Source organism: Chrysochloris asiatica, unplaced genomic scaffold (genome assembly GCF_000296735.1).
Source record: "Chrysochloris asiatica unplaced genomic scaffold, ChrAsi1.0 scaffold00092, whole genome shotgun sequence".
NCBI classification, from domain to species: Eukaryota; Metazoa; Chordata; class Mammalia; order Afrosoricida; family Chrysochloridae; genus Chrysochloris; species Chrysochloris asiatica.
This window is the reverse complement of record NW_006408610.1, coordinates 8,072,750-8,097,955: the sequence shown is the minus strand read 5'-3', so window position 1 is coordinate 8,097,955 and position 25,206 is coordinate 8,072,750. Positions and strand designations below refer to the sequence as shown.

Here is a 25,206-nt window from a genome sequence, read left to right as displayed (position 1 = left end):
GAAATTGGCTCTGTAAGTAACCAATATGTTTCTAGTTCACTTTTTATAGATTGTCAACAATTGAATTATCAGTATATTTTGCTCTTTTAAAATATTTGTTCTGATGGATTACACTCACTAGGTACCAAATCAGTATCTACTGAATGTGAATTTAATGTATTTATTAGACCAGCAATTTTGTAAAGCCAAGAGTAAAAGTTCTGAGTTCTTTTATTTCTCTTCATTACCTTTATTAATTTCTCTAAAAATTGAAGAATAATTATTTCCTACATTATAAAAGATGCTATAAATTCAGTCAAAATCACGTTACATGTTCATTGCTTTTTGAAACAACTAAATCAAATGGTAGCTTGGTAATGAAATCTGACCTCTGCTTTTCTGTCTCCCTAAAATCAGTGAAATAAATTTAAATAGATATTTGTTATTAGCAATTTAACAAATCATACTTCCCAGAAGACCTGGGATCTGACCCTGATCCTGACTTTGTTAACTAGCTGTGTGACCCTTTGTAAGTTACTAACCTTCTCAGAGCATTTTTTTTCTCACTTCTAAAATTAGAGGTTTCCAGGGGATGCAGCCTTAGTTTCCTTTTAACTCTGTGCTAGTGTATGTGTGTGTTTCTAGAGTTCTGTAGTCTACATTTTTCAATCTTGTCTTTCATGAGCAAATTGTTTTGCTCAAAATGTGACTTTTTGTTTTTATTGTGAGTAATGTGTTAGTTTACATGGGTGACCATTATCTTTACATTCATCCTATTGTATTTTATTGTATTGCAATGATCAAAATCCCCTGCATGTATCATAAAACAACCAAAGGGTACACCCTACACTTTCCCCCACGGCCTCCAGCGCACAGCCTCTCTCCCTCCCTGAGTCCATAGTCCCCAGCCAATCCTTTTGCCCAAGTCATCATCTCTGCCTCCATCCCTAGTGTCACTGCCTCCCTGGACAGGTTCTCACACTTTGCTTTGCTCGCTTGATGGTTCCAGGGATCTCTGCCCCAGGACTGAAAAATCAGCAGCTCCCCTCCTTTTGTTACCAAACATTTACATTTACCTTTCCAACACTCACTGTCAGACCTGATAGCAATCATTCCCTATTGAACCACAGGAGTCCTTTTCCCCTTACCTTTTATCAACCCCATCCAGACAGGTTGGAAACAATTCAGTGGAGGTTCTACCTTTCTCTGGATCCTCTGGAGCTAGGTTCCCTACTGAAAGCTTGTAAGCCAGTCACTTCTTGCCTTTGTAGTCCCTCCATTTTGGGTAGCCAATGTCTAAGTTCCCCCTCCCTGTTGAACCTGTGTGCCAAGGGGGTGGGAATGATCCTCACTGTAGAGGTTTGTCTGCTCCTTTTTCATACTGCATCCACAAGCATAGGTCAAGTTCATCCACTTATAGTGGATGAAACAACATTTTGAATGCTTACTATCATTTTACTAATGAAAATCAAAAGTTGAATAGTTATAATTTACTCTCCCCCCCCCTTCTTTCTTCTTGTAGTCATGTTCTGATCATCCAGCCATTAATGCCAGGTCAAATGGGTACAATCTGCGAGTGTGGGTATTCTTGTGCATCTCCCCTCACTTCATATCAGCCGGATGCTTCACAATCCATTCTAGTCCTCTGGGGCCATGTCCCTGCCCCTGGGCCCAGGAGTCCCCAGGTCTCGTCATACTGCTGATTAACCAGATCTCAATCCAGGTTAACAGGAGTTTATTGAATGTGATCGGACTTAGTTCACAATGCCATTGCTGTTTTTCCCCTACTTCTGCTTACCGGTGACCAGCATGGTCAGCAGCAGGACCATATGCCTGCTAGTGTATTCCATTTGAGTTTCAGTCTTGGAAGGGGGTTTGCCTTGATGGGACCTGACCACTTGCCTTGATGGCTCCCTGGGGAACAACTTGCTTGTTCTTGTAGCAGTCAGTTGAACTGCTACTTCTTGTTTTTGTCTGCTGGTCTTTCTTTCAAGAAGTATCTTCTGTTCTTCTAGCTGCTCCAGACTGGTCTGCTTTCCTTTCAGGTGGAAATGTCTTACCTCAGAAGACTCTGGATGGGGATCAGAATTCCACCTATGGTCTTGTGTAATGCAAAGGCTCTGCAGGGAGCCGCCTTTTGTGACAACATTTTGAAATCCTACTAACATTTTACTAATGAAAATCAAAAGTTGAATAGTTATAATTTATTTTATTAAAATTTGACAATATTCAGGGGGAACAAAAACAAACAAAAAAACAAGAAGCATGATCCAGATTGTATATATGGATTGCAACTTTAAAAAATTGGTTGATATGAATATTTTAAGATGATGCACAGAAATTATAAGATTTATATCTTATAAAATTATGGGATTTTGACTAATTTAATTTTTTTCTGAACTGTCCATAATGTTACTTCATAGCTTTTAGAGTTTAAGAAATGAGACTGGCCAAATCAAATTTAAAGCAAACTGATAGGAATTATAAGGAGCTCTGGTAGCGTAGTGGTTACGAATCGGGCTGCTAATCTCAAGGTTGGCAGTTTGAAACTACCAGCTGTTCTGTGGGAGAAAGATGAGGCGGTCTGCTCCCGTAAAGATCTACAGCCTTGGAAACCCTGTGTAGGGTCCCTATGAGTTGGAACTGACTCCACGGTACTTAATAACAACAACAATAGGAATTATATTAATGAGGACTACTTTACTAATACAATGGAGAGTTTAAAAAGACTTTTCCTTTTCTTTTTTAAAATCATTTGCAATCATAAAGCAAATCAAAATTGTTAGAAATGTCACTCTTCTTTCTATGTTGATGATAGGAATTTTTTTCATTTTTTTCATATGCAACTATGGGTTCTGCTGTACAAAGAAAAAGAATGCAGACCTACTTCCCTCTTCCTGTTTTCTCTTCTTTCTGCTTTCTTGTGTTTGCTTGGTTCATCTTATCTCCAGAGTTGGGAACAGAGTTACGAATACACAGTTTTGTTTTTAGGATTAGGAAGAAGGAGGCAATAAAGAGGAGCATGCTAACTTTTCCTGTGAGGGCATATTTTCTTTTGGCAGTACTGTGTCTCTCAAGAAGAAAAACAGATTCACAGAACCAAAGATATCTAGCATAAAAACAATAACAACAACAAAAAAATCCCAAACAGTTAAATGCTTTACAATACTTTGAATCTTTTTCTTTTAGGAAGAAGAAAGGCGTATGGCATCTGTTGTAGCCAAAAAAGAGGAAGAGAAGAAGCGGGAGAGCCATAAACAATCTCTGCTCAAGGTATCATCTCTGATTTCTGCCTGCACGTCTGCGTACATAGACTCACGTCCTCGGAAGCTAACGATCTTCAGTCTTCCGAGTACAATGTGTTTTAAGCACAAGCACTCCTATCTGTAAAGAAACCTGTACATCTGAGATAAAATCTACTGTACTTTATAAAACACATGCAAAAGCTAAGATTTTTTTTTGAAGAGAGATACAAAAATAAATATTCATAGAAGTGATTCGTACACACACACGCACACACACACACCCCACAGTACTAGTGCAACATCTTAGGAGCTCTGGTAGCATAGTGGTTACGAGTCAGACTGCTAATCTCAAGGTCAACAGTTCAAAACTACCAGTCCATCCGTGGGAGAAAGATGAGCCTTTCTGTTCCCGTAAAGATTTACAGCCTTGGAAATCCTATGCAGGGTTGCTGAGTCAGATCCGACTCCACGGCACATAACCACCACCACCACCACCTGTGCAACATCTTGCATCTCGTGTGTCACCATGGTGTGTGTACATCATTTTGGAAGTCACATAGTAGAATGCCATCTTTACTGATATATTTTAGTGAGCTTATGTAAATGGATTTTTTTTTAGTGTTAGCGTTTTTAAATTTGAAAACTTTCTTTAATAACACTGTAGGATAAGCATTGAACTGCTAACCACAAGGTCAGCAACTTAAACCCACTAGCTTCTCTATGAGATAAAGACAGAGGCTTTCTGTTCCCATAGCCTGGGAGACCCTACACAGGGTTGCTGTAAGGCAGAACTGGCTCGATGGCACTCAACAACAATAAAGAGATGGTAAAGATTTTAAAGAATTTAGGAATTTAAAATTTGTTCTAAATTGCCTCTAAATAATTTAATATATAAGATACTCCTTTCCTGAAAGAAAAGTAATGTTATTGTTGCTTTTTAAAATGTTGTACATTAATGTCACAGAGTTTAACAGATAAAGATCAATTAACATTTACAGCTTACATTATGCTTCCGAATCTGTTCTAAAAGGAAGGTTATTACTTGGATTGGTTGCCATTAGTCGTTTGTATCTTAAATAGATGCTTTTCTTTTTAAAATAGAAATGGAGTCTAGAATTCAAAAGAATAACTAGTAAGAATCAAGTTGTTAATATGTTAATTTAGAAAATAAGGGAGCTTTCTGGGTGATGAAAAGGTTTCATTTCTTAATGAATCTGAAATACAGGTATATGCCCTTTTCAAAACTGATTAAACAGTACACTTAAAAATCTACATTTCATTCTATGAAAATTATTCCTAAAGTAGTAAAACAATAAATAAAACTTGACCCCAGGCTTGCTCAGCTCAGGACTACTTAAAAAGTCATTAGAACTGTTACTCAGTATGCTGGACTTCTGTCACCTGCTGTCAACAGTAACCTCCTCAGTCCTCCTACTTCTATCTACTATTCCCCCCTCACTAATTCGCTAGGCCCAGGCCCTCTCCTGACTGCTCTCTTTGTAACGACCTAGTCAACAGGAGTTTAGTCTTCCTTAACAATGGAACAGCCCTAGCGTTTGCCCAAAAGTTCCTTTGTTTGTAGGAAATACAAGGGGTTTCAAAAGTTCGTGGGATATGAAATGAAAGGAAAATGGAATTTTTCCATGAACTTTTTGAAGCTCCTTCATATAACTGTAGGCAAGACTTTTTCCATTTCTTGGAACAAGATTTACCATTGCCAGGTAATGCTGTTGGCAAGCTTTTCCAAATGGCTCATTTAGGAGAAGTAGTATTTCCTATCAAGCAGCTGCTGCCTCCAGATATATAAATAAATGAATGAATGAGTTATTCAATCCATAAAAAAAACATAAATAAATACAATAGAATATAATCGAATAGAGTCTCCAGACCTAGAGAATACTCTTGTATGAGCCCTGGAGAGTGGAAAGGAATAATGAATAAAGAAGTTCCATAGATTATTTCCCTCAGTGGCTGCCAGTGTTGGTAGAGCCTGTTATACCAAGTAACACTTGGCTCCACCTTTCAGCTGAAAATGTTTTGTTATATATCCAATTCAACTGCCAGCTACCACTAGCATTTGTGGAAATGTGGCATTAAATTTTTTTTTTTTTTTGGCATTAAATTTTTAACTAACATTTTTTTTTTTTCAATGTTGAGAAAGTCTTTATGAAAACTTTGAATAATTGTCATTGCTCCTGAAATTCATTACGTATCAAAGCAAAGCCAAGCTGACTGCCATGAAGTCATTCGGACTCACAGCAACCCTAAATAAGGCTCCCAAGACTACAGTCTTTCAGGGAGCACACAGCCTCTATAGGACGCTTTGATTATGAGAGTCATTTCATGTCTTTATTTTCAATAAGAGGAAAGCGCATGAGTCTTAGTCACAGCTTAGAGTCTGAGTCACGCTAAAATCAAATAGACGGTCAGCATTTGCTGTGGTTTGTTTCATGAGGTACCACAGACGGATCACTAAAAAAATGGGATGTGCAGCTATAGAGGGAGAGGAAGGGTGCACAGACGCAGATCTTCTACCTTACTGCTTTTCTAACTTGCTATATTCCTGAAAACTTTGGGAAAGACAGTTATTAGTCTGGGTGCGGCCTTGCCAGAACTATGGTGAATGCATTCAAGTGGCAAACCTAAAATTTGGCATCTTGTCAAACAGACGTCACTTTAATACAGTTTTAGCAATGTGTTGTTGCTGTTACTAAGTGCTATCAAGTTGGTTCTGACTCATAGTAACCGTGTATTGGATTTCCAAGGAGTGGCTGGTGGGTTTGAACCACTTGACCTCGCTGTTATCAGCCCAGAGCTTATCCTGCAGCACAACACCAGGGCTTTGGTGCCACCTAGCAAAGTAGTCCTGGTGATGTAGAGGCCATGTGCTCAGCTGCTAACCAGAAGGTTGCCAGTTCTAACCCACTAGTGACTCTGTCAGAGACAAACCTGGCTATCTAACGCCAAAAGAGTGTTATTGTTAAGTACTATCACTTAACAAACTGAATCAGATTGGAGGTGGAGCCCAGCCATCTGTTTTATTAACAAGTCCTCTCGGTCACTGAAGGAGCCCTGGTGACCCACCTGGGTTAAGTGTTGAGCTGCAAATCACAAGTTCAGCTGTTCAAACCCACCAGCTGCTTTTCAGGAGAAAGATGAGGCTATCTGTTCCCATAAAGATTTAAAGTCTCAGAAACCCTAAGGAGCAGTTTACCATATACCATGGGGTCACTGTAAGTCCAAATCAATTCGATGGCAATGGGTCTAGGTCATTTGAAACAATCTGTAACATGGCTTTAAATAGATTCATTTAGGTTCAAGCCCCTGCTGAGAATTTACCTTGCCACACCAGATATGTGGAGTTAGAATCCACATTTTGACAAGATACGTAGATGATTTTTATAGAGCTTGTTAAACTGTAGATTCGGACTCAGTATATCTGGGGTACAAATCCAAGCTTTCTGCACCAGGTTGAACCAGAATGAAGTGTTTCAAAGTCCCTATCTGAAGCTTGAAGAGCACAACTTCAGGGCATGCACTGCACGTAATGTATTAACTTCGAGTCCTGGTGTGCTGTGGGATAAAGCACTGGATCTCAAGGCCAGTTTGAACCACAAGGTGGGGGGTTCAAACTCACCAGCCACTTCTTGAAAAGCCTATACAGAGTTGCTGTGAGTCGGAACCACTCAATGGCACTTAACAACAACAATAGCATTCATCTAGAGGACTTTTGGTGTGGCACTGTAGGACAAAGTGTGACCATCCTGGCCCCCAAGGAGCACTCTGGTTGTATTTCTTCCAACACAGATCTGTTTGTTCTTTTGGCAGCCCATGATACTTTCAGTATTCTCCCCCAACACCATCAATCAAATGCATCAATTCTTCCACAGTCTTCCTTATTCACTGTCCAGTTTTCCCATGTGTGGTTGAAAATAACATGGTTTGGGTCAGGTGCACCTTAGTCCTCAGACTGACACCTTTACTCTTCAACACTTTAAAAAGGTCTTGTGCAGCAGATTTGTCTAATGCAATATATGTTTGATTTATTGACTACTGCTTCCATGAGTGTTGATGATTGATCCAAGCAAAATAAAGTCTTTGACAACTTCAATCTTTTTTCCATTTATATAGATTTTTTATTATTGGTACAGTGGTGAGGATTTTGTTCACTTTTACATTAAGATGCAACCCATACTGAAAGCTGTGGTCTTTGATCTTCATCAGTATTTTAAATCTCTTTGCTTTCAGCAAGCAAGGCTGTATCATCTGCATATCACAGGTTGTTAATAAGACTTCCTCCAATCGTGATGCATTGTTCTATATTCTATGTCCTCTTCTGAATCTGGCTCGAACCCTGGAAGTTCTCTGCCATTGTATGATTGCAGCCATTTTTGTATTATCTTCAGTAAAACTTTATTTACTCACATGGGATATCTATCCTGTCTGATGATCTCCACATTCTGTTGGGCCACTTCTCTTTGGAATGGGCACAAGTACAGATCTCTTCTAGTCAGATGGCTAGAGAGTTGTCTTCCAAATTCTTGGCAGAGATGAGTGAGTGCCTCTAGTGCCACATGTTTGTTGAAAGATTTCAGTTAGTATTCCATCGATTCCTGATGCCCTGTTCTTTGCCCATGCTTTCAAAGCACCTTGGACCTCTTCCTTCAGAATCACAGTAACTCATAGCAACCCTGTATTTCTGAGGAGCAGCTGGTGAATTTGAACTGTCAACCTTGTGGTTCAAACTGACCTTCCAGTCCAGTGCATTATCCCACAGTGCCATACCAGGACTAGAGACATTTATTTTTCTTCTTTTATTGTGAATTTGGTGAAGGTTTACAGAGCAGATCAGTTTTCCACTCGACAATTCTCACAGCTTTCGTTTCATCTCATTGAGTACAGTTCCCACAATGAAACATCACTTATCCTACCTCCTCCTTGTATATCTTGGTTCCGTTCCTCCTTCTTCCCTAACCCTTCCACACTTTGACCTTGGGAAAATGCTGCCCATTTGATCTCAAGTGATTGATGGTTCTAAGGTATGCAGACCTCCCCAGTGTTATTGTTGCCCCTATATACGGATTTGTCTATTGTTTGACTGAAATGTGAACCACAGGCGTGAGTTCATTTCCAGAATTGAAGGGGGACCAAAAGCCATAATTCCAGGGGTTCCATGAGTCTCTATGCACCAGTAAGCTTGGTCTTTTTTTATGATTTTGAGTTTTGTTCCATAATTTTCTCCCACTCTATCCAGGACCTTCTAATGGAATCCCTTTCAGAGCCATTGGTAGTGGTAGCCGGGCATTGTCTAGTTCTTCTGGTCTCAGGACCGTGGACACTGATGTTCACGTGGTCCATTGGTCCACTAGACTCATTGTTTCTATGTGTCTTCTATTTTCTTTCCTTTGGTCAAGGAGAAACTAATAATTGCCCCTTAGATGGCTGCTAAGATCCCATTTGCTACTCACCAAAGTAGGAGGTACAATATTGTCTTTGTGAATTATGTCATGACAATTGACCTTGGTCAATTGGTGTCCCCAGAGACTATTGCCCTAGGCCCAACAACTTATTCCTTCAAGGTTTTTATTCAGTTATGTGTAAGAAATTTTCATAACTTTGTTGCACCACACTCATGGATAGATTTGCAGCAAAGGTAAATACCCTTTTACAAATGTCCTGTGTCAAAGATTTCCATATTTGTGAGTATACTCCCATGTCCCTTCTATACCCACTAAGCTGCAGTGTCTATTCCTATATCTTACCTATAGACCACCATTACTGCAGGATTGGGTATGTAACAGTATTTACCTCTGTTGTCTTTATAACTTGCACTCCTCCCTGTGTCTTCTCCTGCCTCTTGAGCCCCCCTTTTTTTTAATAGTCTAGCTATGGCTATTGGCATTACCATTTCAATTGCCCATCCCAAACATGCATAAAAACTAGTGCACCTTATTAGTCCGACTATTATATGGTGGTGGTGGTAGTGGTAGTGGGCCGTGGAGTCGGTTCCGACTCATAGCTACCCTGCATAGGGTTTCCGAGGCTGTAAATCTTTATGGGAGCAGAAAGCCTCATCCTTCTCCCGCAGAACAGCTGGTAGTTTCGAACTGCTGACCATGAGGTTCGCAGCCTGACTCGTAACCACTACGCTACCAGAGTTCTTATTAGTTTTTCTTGCTATATATAAATATAGAGGTAGATAAAATGTCTGCCGAATTAACATTTCAGATAACACTGCAGTATTTAAATGTACATCAGATTAAAATTCTGCATGGTGAATTTTCCTGTTTCCAAGGATTTTTTAAAAATAAAATTAAGTTCCTAAAGAGTAGTTCCTATGTGTATGTCATTTTTGTCTTGTAGGAAGATAGACCACTGCTGAGGTATTCAATGCACAGGGGAAAGCGCTCCTGTATTTTATTTTAGAATGCATATTTAGAAGGTACAACCATATGCTGCTTAGATACTCTCTTCTGATACAATCATTGTGTTTTGTAATTCTTGTCACAACAAACTCTTTCATAGGAGAAGAAACGGTTAACAATTAACAACGTAGCTCGAAAGTGGGACTTGCAACAAAATCGAGTAGTGAATACTCTGACAAGTCAAGATGGAAAGGATTCTGACTCCCCTTCTCAGGACACCCCACAGATTGAAGGAAGCGCCGTGTCTACATTTACAGAGGAAACAGGGTATGCACTGTACTCTCTCAGGGTACTGATGTTGTTGGGGACTTGGGTTTGGGATAGAAATCATTCCACATAAAATTATGATTTTTTTTCACATAAAATTATTTTTAAGTATTAGTTTTCTCTAAAGAATTGAATACGTTTTATAAAAAACTTATCAAAATTTTAAGTTTAGGTAAAGAAATTAAATGGGCAAAATGAAAATATAAATACATAACAATATTCTCCGACTTAAAAAACTCTTCAATGGTTTCCTGTTTTCCAGAGGAAGGACGTTAGATTACTTCTCCTGATTTACGAGGCTTCTGCCCACCTCGCCCGTTTCATCCCACACACCAACAGCCCCCTTATTCTGGTTCTACCACTTCTGTAACAGTCTTCGGTTCTGCGTCTTTCTACCTCAAACCTTTCTTCTAGAAACAGTTTCCTTCTCCCCACGTTGTTTCCACATCTTACTTCCTTTCCTTTACCCTCCCACATATCTTAGTTTATACCTTTCATCCTCTTGGAAACCTTCCCTCAGTCCAGAGACTAAAGTAGGTCAGATACCTCTTTTCTCTTAAAGTACCCTGTGCCCCTCTTCACAGTTTCCCCAATTACAATGAATTAACTGATCATCAGTTCGCATCTCTTCTCTTTAGTATGTTAGATGAGCAGATGTGGATTGTCATGATCTCTTTTGTGGCCTCAGCAGCCAGCACAGAGCTTTACTCCTTAACTAGTTGTTGTTAAGTGCCATCGAGTCTGACTCATAGTGACCCTGCTTAGGGTTTCTGAGGAGTGACTGGTGAGATTGAACCTCCGGCCTTGCAGTTCAAACCAACATTGCAGTCCAGCGCATTAACCCTCAGCACCACACCAGGAATTTGACATCAAATCTGAATGATTACCCCAGATGTGGTAGCTGTCTATTCCAGTGGTTCGTGACCTCTTTTCTTCTAAGATATTTAAGACAAATAGTACATGTTGTTCTTAAGTACCGTCAAGTCGGCTCTGACGCTAAGTGATTCTGTGCATCACAGAACAAAACACTGCCATTGTGTGGTCATGGGGGTGGGGTGTTGAAGAGTAGAAGTGAAGGTCTTCAGAGGAAAAGAGGTTAGCTGAAGTCATTGGAGTTAGCTTAAACAACGGTGGGACTAGCTGCAGAATTAATGAGCAAAAAAAAAAACATCAATCGATCTCTATGTCACGCATCCCACACTCCTCCTGATCTCTGTGGCGCATCCTGTGGGCTTGTTGCAGTACTGTTCACTGTAAGCAGAATTTAACAGAATTGGCAGCTATATTGAGTGCAGAAGTGTCTTTATTAAGTGGCTCTTTTACCTGACAAAGCTATGTCTGATAGGTGGATTCCAGACTATTAATGGAACTTTCCTGACATTTTGAACTTTCAAAAACTTTTGTGGCCAAAACATTCTGTGGCCCTCTAAAGCAATCTGAAATTATAGTCTTTGCTTTTATGGCCTCAAAAATAAGCAGTTGGTTCCAAGAAAAAGAGGAAATATCTGTTAGTGAAAAATATTGTGCCTGATAGTTACTGCCAAGAATTTCGGAATTTTTATAAGGAGTTCCACAAAGTCAGAGACTTTCAAACAAGGTGCACAGAGGGTAAGTTTTGGATACATGAGAACACAGATGCGTGGGCTCAGTGGGTAGACTGGGGAGAACAATAATGAACAGTTAGGAAAATGAACCACAACTTCTGGCTAAAGATTTACTTTCTACTGATCTAAGTTCACAGTGCCATGGAGACCTCATTAAATTTACCTTGTCTTAACCCCTTTTAATGATCATAAACCCAGGAGCACTAAAAACATTTTTATGTAAAGTCAGATAACATACAACTCTGAGGATAGACATGAAGATTAACAGTGAAGGCTGCCATGTAAAATTGCTAGTTTAGAACTTCTAGTGCATGTGGAGAGGAGCCCTGGGAACAGTGGTTAAAGCACTTGTCTGCTACTCAAAAGGTTGGTGGTTTGAACCCACTAACCATTCAGCAGAAGAAAGATGTGGCAGTCTGCTGCCGTAAAGATTTACAACCTCGGAAAATATTATGGGGCCATTCTGCTTTTCCCTAGAGGGTTGCTGGAGTTGAAATTGTTTCAGCTGCACAGGGCTTTGTTTTTGGTTTTGTGAGCGGGTGTGGATTTTTTTCTCTGCTTCAGTTTGTGACTACCTGATTTCTGAATAATAGAAATATTTCTCAAAAAGCATATCAGACTTTGGATTTGTCTAAACCAGGGACTCTTAGCATGAGGCCCCAAGGTGACTTTTTGAACTTTAAGTCCTCATAATTGAAAGGCTCTTTTCTTTAACTTCCTTCATACCACAAATCGCCTGGTTTACCTTTACTCTCATGGCTACTTTTTACATTTTGTTTTGTTTTTAAGTGTACTTTGCTGACTCCTTTTCTAGAAAACTTCTAAATGTATATCATAATGTTTCTTGATTTATAAAAATTAAATATACTTCTTCAAGCTTTCCAAAATCAAAGACAAGGAGAGAATCCTGAAAGCAGCTAGGGAAAAGAGAAGTATAACATACAAAGGCAAGCAAATCAGAGTAAGCTCGGATCTCTCAGCAGAAACCATGCAGGCAAGAAGGCAATGGGGAGACATATATAAAACCCTGAAAAGAAAAAACTGCCAACCAAGAATCGTCTACCTAGCAAAGCTGTCAATCAAATACAACAGTATAAAAAAAAAATTCCTAGATAAACAGCATCTAAGGGATTTTGCCAAAGCCAACCCAGTGCTTCAAAACATCCTAAAGGGAGTTCTTTGGACTGAGAACCAACAAGAACAGACAACAACCAGAGATTGACATATGTGGCAACACCACTTGGAACTCAATCAACAGATGGAAGAGTCCAGAACAGAACAAAACTGTAAGAATGAATTCAGTGGATCTGGGAGGTCAGTCCATGATCAAAACAATTACAGTGTGAAAGAAGCTAAAAACATAGGAACAGACATCCAGGTGGTGAGAAAGTCAGGTAAATTGCAGGATAAATTAGACTGTTTTAAATGGGGAAAAAAGTTAATAGAATATAAGGTAACATCAGTGAAAATTAATACTTCACAACATACCAAGAAAATGAAAATCCAAGAAGAACATAGAAACATTAAAACTGAAGAAAGAACAAAAAACATGAACTCAGCACAGGAAGGCATGCAGAACAAAGAAACCAGCAGTACCACACAAAAATCAAGCATAATGATAGCAATTAATCCATACCTATTGATAATTACACTGAATGTCAACAGAGTAAATGCACCAGTTAAGAGACGGAGGGTGGTAGAATGAATAAGAAAACAAGACCCTTCAATATGCTGTCTGCAAGAGACACACCTTACACACAAAGACAAAAACAGATTAAAAGTTAAAGTATAGAAAAAAATATATATACCAAGCTAATTGCAATAAAAAATAAGCAAAAGTGGCAATGCTAATCTCTAATAAAATATACTTTAAGGCAAAAACCAGCATAATAGATAAAGATGGACATTATCTCATGATTAAAGGGTCAATTGAACAAGATGACATAGCCATAATAAATATCTATGCTTCCAATGAAAGAGCTCCAAAATATATAAAGCAAAAAGATTTGAAGAAAGAAATAGACAAATCTACAGTAATAGTGGGAGATTGTAATACACCACTTTAGGAAATCTAGATATACTTCTTATTGTAATAGGGTTCAGAACCCTAGTGGCACAGCAATTAAGTGTTTAGCTGCTAACCAAAGGTCAGCAGTTCGAGCTTACCAGCCACTCCATTAGAGAAAGATCTGGCTGTCTGCTTCCATCAGGATTGCTGTTCTTGGTGTTGTTAAGTGTTGCCTAGTCAGTTCCGGCTCAGAGCGACCCCATAAAGGGTTTCTGAGGAGCAACTGGTGGGTTTAACCTTGTGGTTAGTAGTCCAGTGATTAGCCTAAAGCTCCACCCCAGGGTTCCTCCATAAAGATTACAGCCTTGGAAACCTTATGGGGACTAGCTACTCTGCCCTACAGGTCACTGTGAATGGAATCTACTCAGTGGCAGCAGGTTTGGTTTTATCAGAGCAACAGCTCACTCACCCTCATCCTAAAACAACATATCTATATTTCTTTTATTGATAACTTTTTGTTTGTTTGATAGAATCTTTACTTTTCATTTATTGTTAGTTTTTATTGTGAAATTGAGTGATAGTTTACATGGGAGAACATTGGCTTTACACCATAATTTCATTTCAATGATTACAATCTCCTCCATGTATTATCATTCAACAATATTTGCTTCTATTCCCTCTGGGTTTGTTTTTTTTTTTTGGGGGGGGAGGGGTGTACACAAAAACACTCAGGAATATATAATAATTTAAACAACCAAAGGACACATTCTGCAAGCCTGCCTCCTGGTGGCCAGCACACAGTTTTTCTCTTCCCATGAATCTAGAGTCCTCAGCTGCTCCCTCTCTCCATGTCCTCATCTCTGCCTCCATCTCTGGTGTCGCTGCTTCTCTGGATAAGGTCCCGCATTGCACTCATACTCTTCTCTCTTGATGGTCCTAGGGTCCTCTGTTCCTGGACTGTAAGATTAACTACTCCCCTGTTTTTGTTACAAAATTTCTACCTTTACAATTGTGACAGTTGCAGTTAGTCATGATAACAATTACTCACTATTGAATCATAAGAATCTTATCCCCATCTCTTTTCACCAGACCCATCTAGATAAGATGAAAACTATTCAGTGGGGCCTCTTCCTTCACCTGCACATTCTTAAACTAAATTCCATCTAGAAAACTTGTAAGCCAGTCACTTAGTGCCTTTATCACCTCCTCATTTTAGGTTGTTGTTTTTGTTGTTAAGTGCCGTTGAGTCGGTTCTGACCCATAGCGACCCTGTACAGGGTTTCCGAGGATGTAAATCTTTCTGGGAGTAGAAAGCCTTATCTTTCTCCCGCGGAGCGGCTGGTAGTTTCGAACCGCTGATTTCGTAACCACTACGCTGCCAGAGCTCCATAGCCAGTGTCTAAGTTGCCTGTCCCTAACTACCCTGTGTACAGAGGGGATAGCATTGATACTTGATGTGAAGATTCCTCTCTCAGTTGGTATTTTGAACTACTACATCCATAAGTATAGGTCAAATTCATCAAATTGTTGCAATTTACACTTGTTTCCTTTATCAAAAATTGTTTTTTTGTCTTCCTCTAGTCAAGTCTGACAATCAAGCCATTAAGGCTAGGTCAAATGGGTACTGTCTGAAAGTTTGGGCGTTCTTGTGCATCTCCCCTCACTTCACATTAGCTGGATGCTTCACTCTCAGCTTTAACCCTCTGTGGCTATGTCCTTGTCCATGGGCTCCGGACTTGACAGCAATGGATTTCTTTTATAACTATGAAGTCCTTTGCACTTTGTCTGTTGGTAGCTTCTTAAACTTACCTGTTTGGATCATTCTTTATGGTTTATTGTTTTATATCAAATTGCTAATTTCTTTAGCATTCTTTTTTTTCATTTTTTAATTATGTGCCTTTCCTATATCTTCAAATACTTTTATCCTTTCAACCTCTAAAGATAGTTCTTCAGATTATGGTCCTGGGTCTTCGTCTCTCTACATTCACCCTCAACACTTTCACCTGAACAATTTCATCCATGACTTAGACTTTAAATATCATTTATATGCTGAAGACATCAAACTGTATGCCTTTACCTTTATGGTTTCCTAATTTAGATAGTGTTTAAGGGGAAAAAATATACTACATTAAGATCATAAAAATATTTTCCATTTTGTCTTCCTATGGCTTCAAGTTTTGCCTTTCACATTTAAGTCTTTATTACACCTGGAATTGATTTTCATGTTTGAGGCCAGTGTCTGATTTTATTCCCTTCAGAATAGCCAATTGCCCTAGAGTTATTTATTTAAATACTCTTTACTTTTCCCATTGATCTACAGCACCACTCTGCCTGATGGCTTTTGTTGGCAGTGCGAGCAGAAGGTGGTCGACTCCTTTTGTGGGTCTCACTTCCTACTTCCAACTTCTATTATGTCTACTGTCTTTTCCTCTCTAAAGTTCTGCTGGGCAGCTTGACTGCCATATTTGTTCTGGTCTGCAGCACCTGTATGAAGTTCTGCCCACCTTCCTGTGCTCTCCTTCATCACCCCACACTTTCCATCTTCCAGAAATTTGCTGAAATCTCCTGCTGCCACTGGTCCCCCCTTTGTGGACCAGTGGTACTTATCATTGTTGTGAGTTTATATTTTTTAACTACCTTGTTATTCTTTAATGGAGTCTTGGAGAAAGAGGTTTTAAACATGTATCTTCAGGCTGTCTGCTATCTTTATCTACAAGTGCAGAAAGTTTTAAATATTAGAAATTATATTACTACATATAATTCCATTTTATCTGTCTTGAATGAAATAAGCATGACTCTTTCTGAAAGCAAAAAGCTAGTCAGAAATTCAAGGGCTCTTTCTTAGGATTCTGATTTGTTTTGTAATCACTTCCTAAGGTTTCCCATTTTGAACAATCCTATTCATACTCTTTAGTTCTTCATAATGCCACAAAGATGGCTCATTCTTGTGTTACAGTGCCTGTGACCTTTGGCTTGTGGGTGTGTAACTAAATGTAAACTGGAAGCAAGTGTAGATACACCAAGGAAAGAAAGTCTAAAATCTGTTGGTGTGTCCCATTAATGGTTCCACTGTTCACTGTGCTTGGGACAGCTCTACAGTACAATGACATATTGTAGGGTTCTTTTCCCTTGGCAGAAATGGGAAAGCACTTGGTGTAATGTTTTCTTTGCTTACATTGGATGCGTGCAGTGAAACTGGTGTATTTTTTATCATTTCCTGTCTATGAATGCTGTGGTATTTTAGCCAATACTACGACAATAAAATATAATGCATAAAATGAATTTCCACACCTCTGAATGTTGTAATAGAAATTCATAAAGTAAGTTATTATAGGAATCAGCACCACTTATTTATTGGGAAAAGAATCTTCCGAAATATCTTAAGCCTTTCTATTCTAACCTGTTATAGAAAGCCCAAAGAGGGGGTGGGGAGCCAACCTAATCCTTTGAAATTGTCCTTTTTTCCACTTAAGCACTTAGAGTATGTTCTCCATGCAGCCTGGTTTCCAGGACTCATTCCTGTATTGCATTAAGTTAATCACCCTTTGTTTTGTTTTGTTTTCAGTGTCCCCATCCCTCATTGAGAAGACATAACAAACGTTCCTGATTTCTTTACATGTAAAGCTAGGGTTGTTCCTTTACAAGATTAGACTTGGAATTAACCTCTAAAGATCTTGAAAAGAATTCTTCTTTGATGGCATACTGCTTCTTATTATATAATTAATATTTGGGTTGGGGAATATACATGGAATGTGTTGACCTTCATGAGAAAACAGATTGTAAAATAAGAATCCTCCACAGAAAAGTGTCATTCCAACCAGACAGAGGTAGAAAACTAGACTGGATAACCTGCTCACCGTTCCACAGATCTGGATCACACTGGACTCCTCCCTCTCTTTTGTTACCCAGAGTCAATCAGTCCTGCTTTTATTTTCTCCGAAATGTATGATAAACCTTTTCTCATATTTTTAAAATGATAATAGTCACTATGCATTGAGCCAAGCAGGAGGCAAGGTTTAGAATATTATTTCTGGTCTTTACAACAACTCTGAAAAAAAAATGTTATGGTAATCATTTTACAAACACGGAAACAGAAACTCAGAAAACAGGGTTTCTAAGGCTGTAAATGTTTACTGAAGTAGAAAGCCTCATGCTTCTCCCACAAAGCAGTTGGTGGATTCAAACGACTGACCTTGCAGTTAGCAGCCCAACACGTAATCCACTACACCACCAGACTCCTTATTTCACTTCCGTATTTAGTGGGGAAAGTCAAGCAAGTTCTGTCTGGTAGAAGAAGCAGATTATAGGCATCTAGTTATAGTGTGTGAGATGCTGTATTAGAGGAATGTGCAGAAGCCCATAGGCGCCCACAGGCAAGGGCAACACGTTGATTTCCATTAGGACAAATCAATACTGCTAGAAAGCAAAGATCCCAGAATGAAAACACAGAGTACAAATGCGAAGCACTGTTTAAATTTTGAGGTTGGGCAAAACAAATAGTTGGGTCTCTAGTTACACTTGCAGAAAAAAGTCAGTTGGATAGAGCCATTTCTTTTGCTTTAGGGGCATCATTTAGACAGCCTCTTATAGAAATGTGACACCTACTTTTGGGAATAAGAACTGCCATGTTCAACAGAATAGGTGAAGTGATTTTGTGTGTATGCAAATATAGAGTAAATAGTGGATTTTTAATCATTTATTTCATAATAGGGAGGATATTCTCATTGTTTATAACTATAGGATATGCTTGAAAATTTCAAACAACACGGAAGTATTCAAAAATCATTAAAAAGTTTCCCCCTAATTCAACCTCTGAGAGACAATATTATTAACAAGTTACATATTTTTCCAAATGTTTTCTGAGTATATTTTAATATTGTTGCTGTTGTTATATATGGTGGAGTCAGTCCTGATTCATAGTGATCCAGTATAGGGATCCTGAGGAGTGACTGGTGAGTTTGAACCACTGACTGTGCAATCCAGTGCTTACCTACAGCGCCAAACAGAACTCCATAATATTCTATGGTACTTAAGTACAAAAACACTTTTTAAAACTTACCCTATAGCGCCAAACAGAACTCCATAATATTCTATGGTACTTAAGTACAAAAACACTTTTTAAAACTTACCCTACAGCGCCAAACAGAACTCCATAATATTCTATGGTACTTAGTACAAAAACACTTTTTAAAACTTTTTTTTAGCCAAGATTAGGAAGACTTATTTTTACTGACATGAAAAGATACAGTAAATCCACTATTTACTCTATATTTGCATACACACAAAATCACTTCACCTATTCTGTTGAACACGGCAGTTCTTATTTCCAAAGTAAGAGCCATATTTCTATAAGAGGCTGTCTAAATGATGCCCCTAAAGCAAAAGAAATGGCTCTATTCAACTGATGATATATTAAATGGAGAGTTTTAAAAATAAATGGAATATCAATTATGTTTCACTGATTTAAAGAACTGGTGTTCCAACATGTGTTTTATGTTGTTGTTGTTAAGAATGTGACCCTCTGAATTAAAATAAATGTTAGAGAGATTCAAATCTTCCATATATTTTGTTGAAAAATTAGTCTTTGGTGCTCTGGATTTAATTATTGAGATGAAAAACGGAATATGACACTTCAAAGAGCTTTTCCAAGAGGTCTTTATAGTAAGCTACTTATTTTATAAAAGTAAACGCTCATGAAACTCACATGCAGTTGTGCCTTTGCTTTTACAGGTCTGTGGACTCAGGGCTCACTGTAACAGACACACACCTGGTGGAGGTGGATGGAGACACACTTTCCCTGTACGGCTCCGGAGCACTGGAATCTCTGGACCGCAACTGGAGTGCCCAAACAGCAGGAATGGTCACAACAGTCTCCTTCACTTTCATAGAATTTGATGAAATTGTCCAAGTGCTTCCCAAATTGAAGCTTAAGTTTCCTAATTCTCTGGTAAACATTTCCTTTTAGTAGTATATTTAAATTACTCTAGTCATGACTTGTGTGTTGAGGCCAAAGAGCTTTTTAACTTTTACTTATACAGTTTCTATCTGGCAGGAAAGCTGAGCTTTTGGGTGGAATTTTTGGAGCTGGAATTTAAATTAGTATTCATAGATGACTTTCTAGTTTTCAGTTAATATTGGAAATTTTCCCTCCAAAAATGATTCTTTGTGGAGTAGAAAGGATATTATAAATTTATTTAAAGTATATACTTCTACCTTATAAAACAAGGAGCTCTGGTAGTGTAGTGGTTACAAATTGGGCAGCTAACCTCAGGGTCAGCAGTTTGAAACTACCAGCTGTTCTGCAGGAGAAAAATGAGACTTTCTGTTCCCGTAAAGATTTACAGCCTCAGAAACCCTATGTGCAGGGTCGCTATGAGCCAGAACTGATCCACGGCACATAACAACAACAACACATTCAACAGGACCTCATATATGCCTATTGTACCTATTCATGTAGTGTGGCACTGTGGGATAAAGCACTGGACTGCAAGGTTGGTTTGAACCACAAAGTCGGCAGTTCAAACTCACCAGCCACTTCTTGGAAACCCTAGACAGGGTCACTATGAGTCAGAGCTGACTAAAGGGCACACAACAACAACAACAACAACAATAATACTGATGGGAAAGAGCCCTGGTAGCTTAGTGTGTTATGAGCGGCTTGCTAGCTACAAGACCAGCAGTTAGAATCTCCCAGTCACTTGTGGGAGAAAGAGGAGGGGTTTTGCTCCCATAAAGATTTACAGGCTCAGAAACCCTATACAGGGTCTATATGAATTAGAACCAACTCGATGGCACTCAGCCACCCCAACCACCAATATTGATGGGTCATGTGCATTGATTATACAACTTTTACAGGAATCTCCTAACACCATTTGGAATCATTTTAGTAGATTACTGAAACTACTTTGAGAAGTTATCCCTCTCCAATTATGGTACTATTGTATACTAGTATGCATTTGAGAAACGGATTTCCCCTCTTGCGTTTGTATTATAGTTGTATTTTTCTGTTAACCAAGTAATTTTCCTCAGCTGTCCTTTTATGGTGTGTTTTTTTTTTGGTTTTGCCTCTTCATCCTTTCAAACAAAGACTTGTAGAAGTAGAGACAGTATATTAGCAAAAGATCACCCAGATTCACTGATGGAAAGCTTGCATTAGTCTTTCCGTTTTAATGGCTTGCTTTTCCAGCAGCCAGTTTAACTAGCCTACGTAGTAGTTGGCAAGATCCAGGTGGTGGCAATGGTTAACTAGCTCTGCCCACGAGCCCTGTGAGCCCTATGCCTAGAACACTGTGAGATTTTTATTTCTAGTCTTTTCTTTTGCAGATTTAATATCAGCACAAAGAATGCTGGATCTCTGTAATGCCTGCAAGAATCTGAATTGTTAGCAGAACGTGCCCTTTGGTGGTGTCAATGATTATCTATGCCTGAGTGTTTAAAAAGAGCTAATGTGACTACAGAGATATATTGTTAACTGATGGTCCATGGAGGGGATTATAATCATAGTAATGAAACAAGGTGTATGATTTGTTGAATATAAAACTGATGATCTGCCCTGTAAACTTTCACTCAATCCACTATAAAAACTTTAAAAAAATTTTTTAATTAAAAAAAAAAAGAATCTGAATTGTTGTATATTAATATAAATGTTCAGAGTCTTAGTTTGTTAATAAATGAGGGGGTGTCCTTTACAGCAGAGAACTCATCCTAGATTCATTATTGATTGGATTGATACATAAATGTTATATACGAGTTTAGTACCTTCAGTTGATTGAATCTAATTGAAAACATGTTATCTAAGCTTAAAGTCTACACATTTCCTGGGAGAATGGTCTATGAAGCTGTAATATTAATATGTTAAGATAGCTAAGCTCACTGTTCCGCTCTCACTTTGTTGTATTATTGCAGCACCTTAAATTCAAGGAGACAAATCTTGTAATGCTGCAGCAGTTTAATGCACTAGCCCAACTCCGCCGCGTTGACCAGTTGACAATCGATCCTCAAGGAAATCCAGTTGTCAATTTTACTCTCTGGAAATACTACGTACTGTTTAGGCTGAGCCATTTTAGTATGCAGAAAATAAACGGGACAGAGGTAAGTTAACTCCTAAGTCAACCATAAAATCAAAATGGTGATTTGTATGAGGACTAGTCATAAAAAATGGCTAAGAATTTAAACAATTACCCTAGAACTCTGAAGAAATGTGTATATTTTAAATCCCGACAGTTAAGTAAAAAAATTCCTCAAAATTCTGTTTACCCAAAATTTCCAAAGTACTAAATAAGTTATGAAAATCAGTAATAACTAGATTATGGTGAATAGTAAGTAGTTTTTATTTTGTCTGTGAAGCAATCAGAGAAGTAAAATGGTGATGTAGCAAAAAAGAAGTAGGACTCTTCTGTGGTGGTGGTAGTATACGATGGAGTCGGTTCCGACTCATCGCGACCTTGTACAGAGTTTCCGAGGCTGTAAATCTTTACAGGAGCAGAAAACCTCATCTTTCTCCCATGGAACAACTGGTAGTTTTGAACTGCTGACCTTGAGGTTAGCAGCCCAACTCATAACCACTAAGCTACCAGAGCGCCTTAAAACTTTTCTATAGGTCATGTGATATTTGTATTTCTCAAAGTGCTTTGCAAACTGCCTGTCATGTAAAAGGAAGAGGAGAAGTAATACCTAAATACCAACTAATAAGGATCATGGCAGAGAAAAGGAAAAATAAGATGGTGGGTGGGGGTGGGGGGGTTGGGGGGGAAGGGAGGATGCACGCAGGGTTAAAACAGTGTTGTTAAAAAAGAATGAGAAGGAAAGCAAAGCCAGGAGAAATGATAGAAAGGAACATGAAGGTGAGAGAAAAGGCAAATGAAATGGACATAAGTAAGCATCTGCCTTGTGCATCACTGCAGGGGTAACTGGGAAACTCTTAGTGCAAAGTGTATTTTTAGATGGACTCTGCTAAACATGCCACGACAGTAATCCTCACAGATACTCAACATGCCTGCTTTAGATATTATTTTACAGGACAAGAGAGAAACTATGTCCATGTCTTTATTGAATTTAAATAGTACTCAAAATAAAGCATATTGAACATGTAATTAAGGAGTCCTGTTAACTAAAAGGCTGGCGATTCGAACTTCCCCAGCAACTCCTAAGGAGAAAAACCCAGTCATGTGTTCCTGTAAAGCTAACAACATTCTGTACAAGTCCGTAGGCAGTTCTCCTCTGTCACGTGGAGTCACTGTGAGTCCAAATCAACTCTATGGCACCGACAATAATAACAACAATGTGTTCTTAATATAGTTACAACTCTTTAAATTCACAAGACCATCCTTATTGTAAGAGGAACTGTAGTAAACTTTGCCAGCAAAGTAGTAACAACAGCTGTACTGCCCTGCAGTTGCTAACACTGCCTGGACCTATGGACTGTTGTTGTTAGCTGTCTTCAAGTCGCTTCTGGCTCATAATGGCTCCATGCACACCAGAATGAAACATTGCACCGTCCTCCCTCACAATTGTTATGTTTCAACCCACTGTTGTAGACACCCTGTCAGTCCATTGCGTTTGGGGGAATCTTCTTCTTTTTCGCCGACCCTCTATTTTACCAAGCATGATGTCCTGCTCCAGGGCCCAGCCCCTCCTGAGTCATCCAAAATCATGTGAGACAAAGTCTCGTCCTTCCTGTTTTCCAAGGGGCATTCTAACTACCCCTGTGGCTTGTTGTTGTTAAGTGCTGTCTAGCCTGCTCCGACTCATAGCGACTCTATATAGGGTTCCAAGGAGTGGCTGGTGAATTTGAACCGCTGACCTTGCAGTTCAAACTTGTGGTCGAGTGCTTATCCTACAGCACCACACCAGTGGTGCAGTGGTCACTAGATGGCTATATTGGACAATTTAATTGTCAGTTAAAGGAAGCATTTTGGGGAGTAGCAGCCACATCAATTCTGAAGGTCACTGGGAGGGAAAATAGAGACAATTGGCACTGATTCCTGTATGGAAGATGTTTGTGAACTGTGGGTTCATTTTTTAGAATATGTCTGCGAAGTAGTGTTAAGAATTAATTTGGGGGGAAAAAATCTCAAATTTTTAACTAGACTTGGGTTTCTCGATCTCAACTCTATTGCTATTTTGGGCCACACAATTATTTGTTTAAAGGAGTGGGGTTCTTGCTTTGCACATTATAGGATGTTTGGCAGCATCCCTAGGTGGCCCACTAGATCCCAGTAGGATCCATCCCTAATTATAAAGTTGTAAAAACCAGAAGTGTCTTCAGACAGTACCAGATTTTCCCTAGAGGGCAAATAGGTTCTGGCAGAAAATAATTGAACTATGTAAATCAACCAACAGTACTTGGAATGCCCAGATGTTATTCCAAGTCCAGCTTTCAGATTTTAGGCTTTCACCAAGTATGCCTGTGAGAAGTTGGTCCTTGAGTGGGAAAAGACTGGCATAAATTAAATATAAAAACTCTAGCAAGAACAGGAGTATCCTTTAAAATCCAATGCGTTCCATCTCTCATGATGGGGAAAAAATTGTCCTTATGGAAACAAGGTATGAACAACACCTTGGATTACTTTTTGACATACTATTAAGATGAATCTATCTGAGGAATTTCCTACCCTAAATTATTCTATTCCAAGAAATAATAGGACTTTTGAAAAAAATTCATTAAGAATTTAAAATACCTCAGGCATAATTCTCAGGAAAAAGAACTTCTAAAAGCCCTAGTGTAGTACTGTAGGATAAGCACTGGACTGTAACCATGAGGTCTGCAGTTCAAACACACCAGCGGCTCTCAAAAACCCAATAAATGGTCGCTATTAGTCAAAGAGATCGAGTCTACAGCACAAGAAGTCGAAGATAACTCATCACCCATTAATTGTCTTCCATCACTATGACCCACACTCGTCCACCTTCATTTTAGTGAAGCTTGGGGGTGCAAGATCATCACCAATCAAAACTCTTACAGCCCAGCAAATGGACTTTACTGGACTCAATCTGAGCATTTCTTTGGAATTCTATTTGCTGTATTAAGCTGAGAAGCAGTATCATTTTCTTTTTTCTTAATGTTTTATTGTGAATTATGTGATCGTTTACATGGGAGAACATTAGCTTTACATTCATCCTATTGCATATCGTTTCATTGCCATGGTTACAATCCCCTCCATGTATCATCAACCAACCAAAGGGTATACCCTGTAAGCACACAGCCCCTCTCTCCCTCTCTGGGTCTAAAGTCCCCAGCTGCTCCATCTCAAGAAGCAGTATCATTTTCTTAAAATTTTATTTCTTTTGTTGTTGTTGAGAATATACACAGAAAAGCAAAGAGCAATTCAACAGTTTCTACATTTAAAATTTGGTGACATTGATTACGTTCTTGAAGTTGTACACATATTCTCACCCTCCTTTTCTTGGTGGTAAACAGTATCATTTTTATCTCCTTAGGTGACGCAGAATGATATGATAATGGCTGAAAGACTCTTTGGAATCTTAGCGCATGTGGCATCTTCTGAGTTACCCCCATACCGTATGATTTCCATTCTGGGTGACGCCAGGTAACCTTTCATTTCTGTACTTTTTATAAAATTATTCTCACACTAGAAAACGTAATAAAATCTGCACACTGCTTTTATTTTGTTTTGTTTTTAATGAAGCCCATGTGGGATAATTCACTGTCCAGCTTT

At 38.9% G+C, this 25,206-nt stretch overlaps 1 protein-coding gene across 2 annotated transcripts in view; it reads left to right on the top strand.

Annotated features, from left to right (window-relative positions):
- The window catches only part of LRRC49 (leucine rich repeat containing 49), a 181,282-nt gene that overhangs the window by 127,635 nt on the left and 28,441 nt on the right, over positions 1–25,206 (top strand). For both annotated transcript variants that reach the window (XM_006866533.1, XM_006866534.1), the window contains 5 exons: positions 3,169–3,252; positions 9,750–9,916; positions 19,259–19,475; positions 21,434–21,619; positions 24,968–25,077. In XM_006866533.1, coding sequence (XP_006866595.1) covers positions 3,169–3,252; positions 9,750–9,916; positions 19,259–19,475; positions 21,434–21,619; positions 24,968–25,077 — 764 coding nt within the window. The remainder of the gene's footprint in view (positions 1–3,168; positions 3,253–9,749; positions 9,917–19,258; positions 19,476–21,433; positions 21,620–24,967; positions 25,078–25,206) is intronic.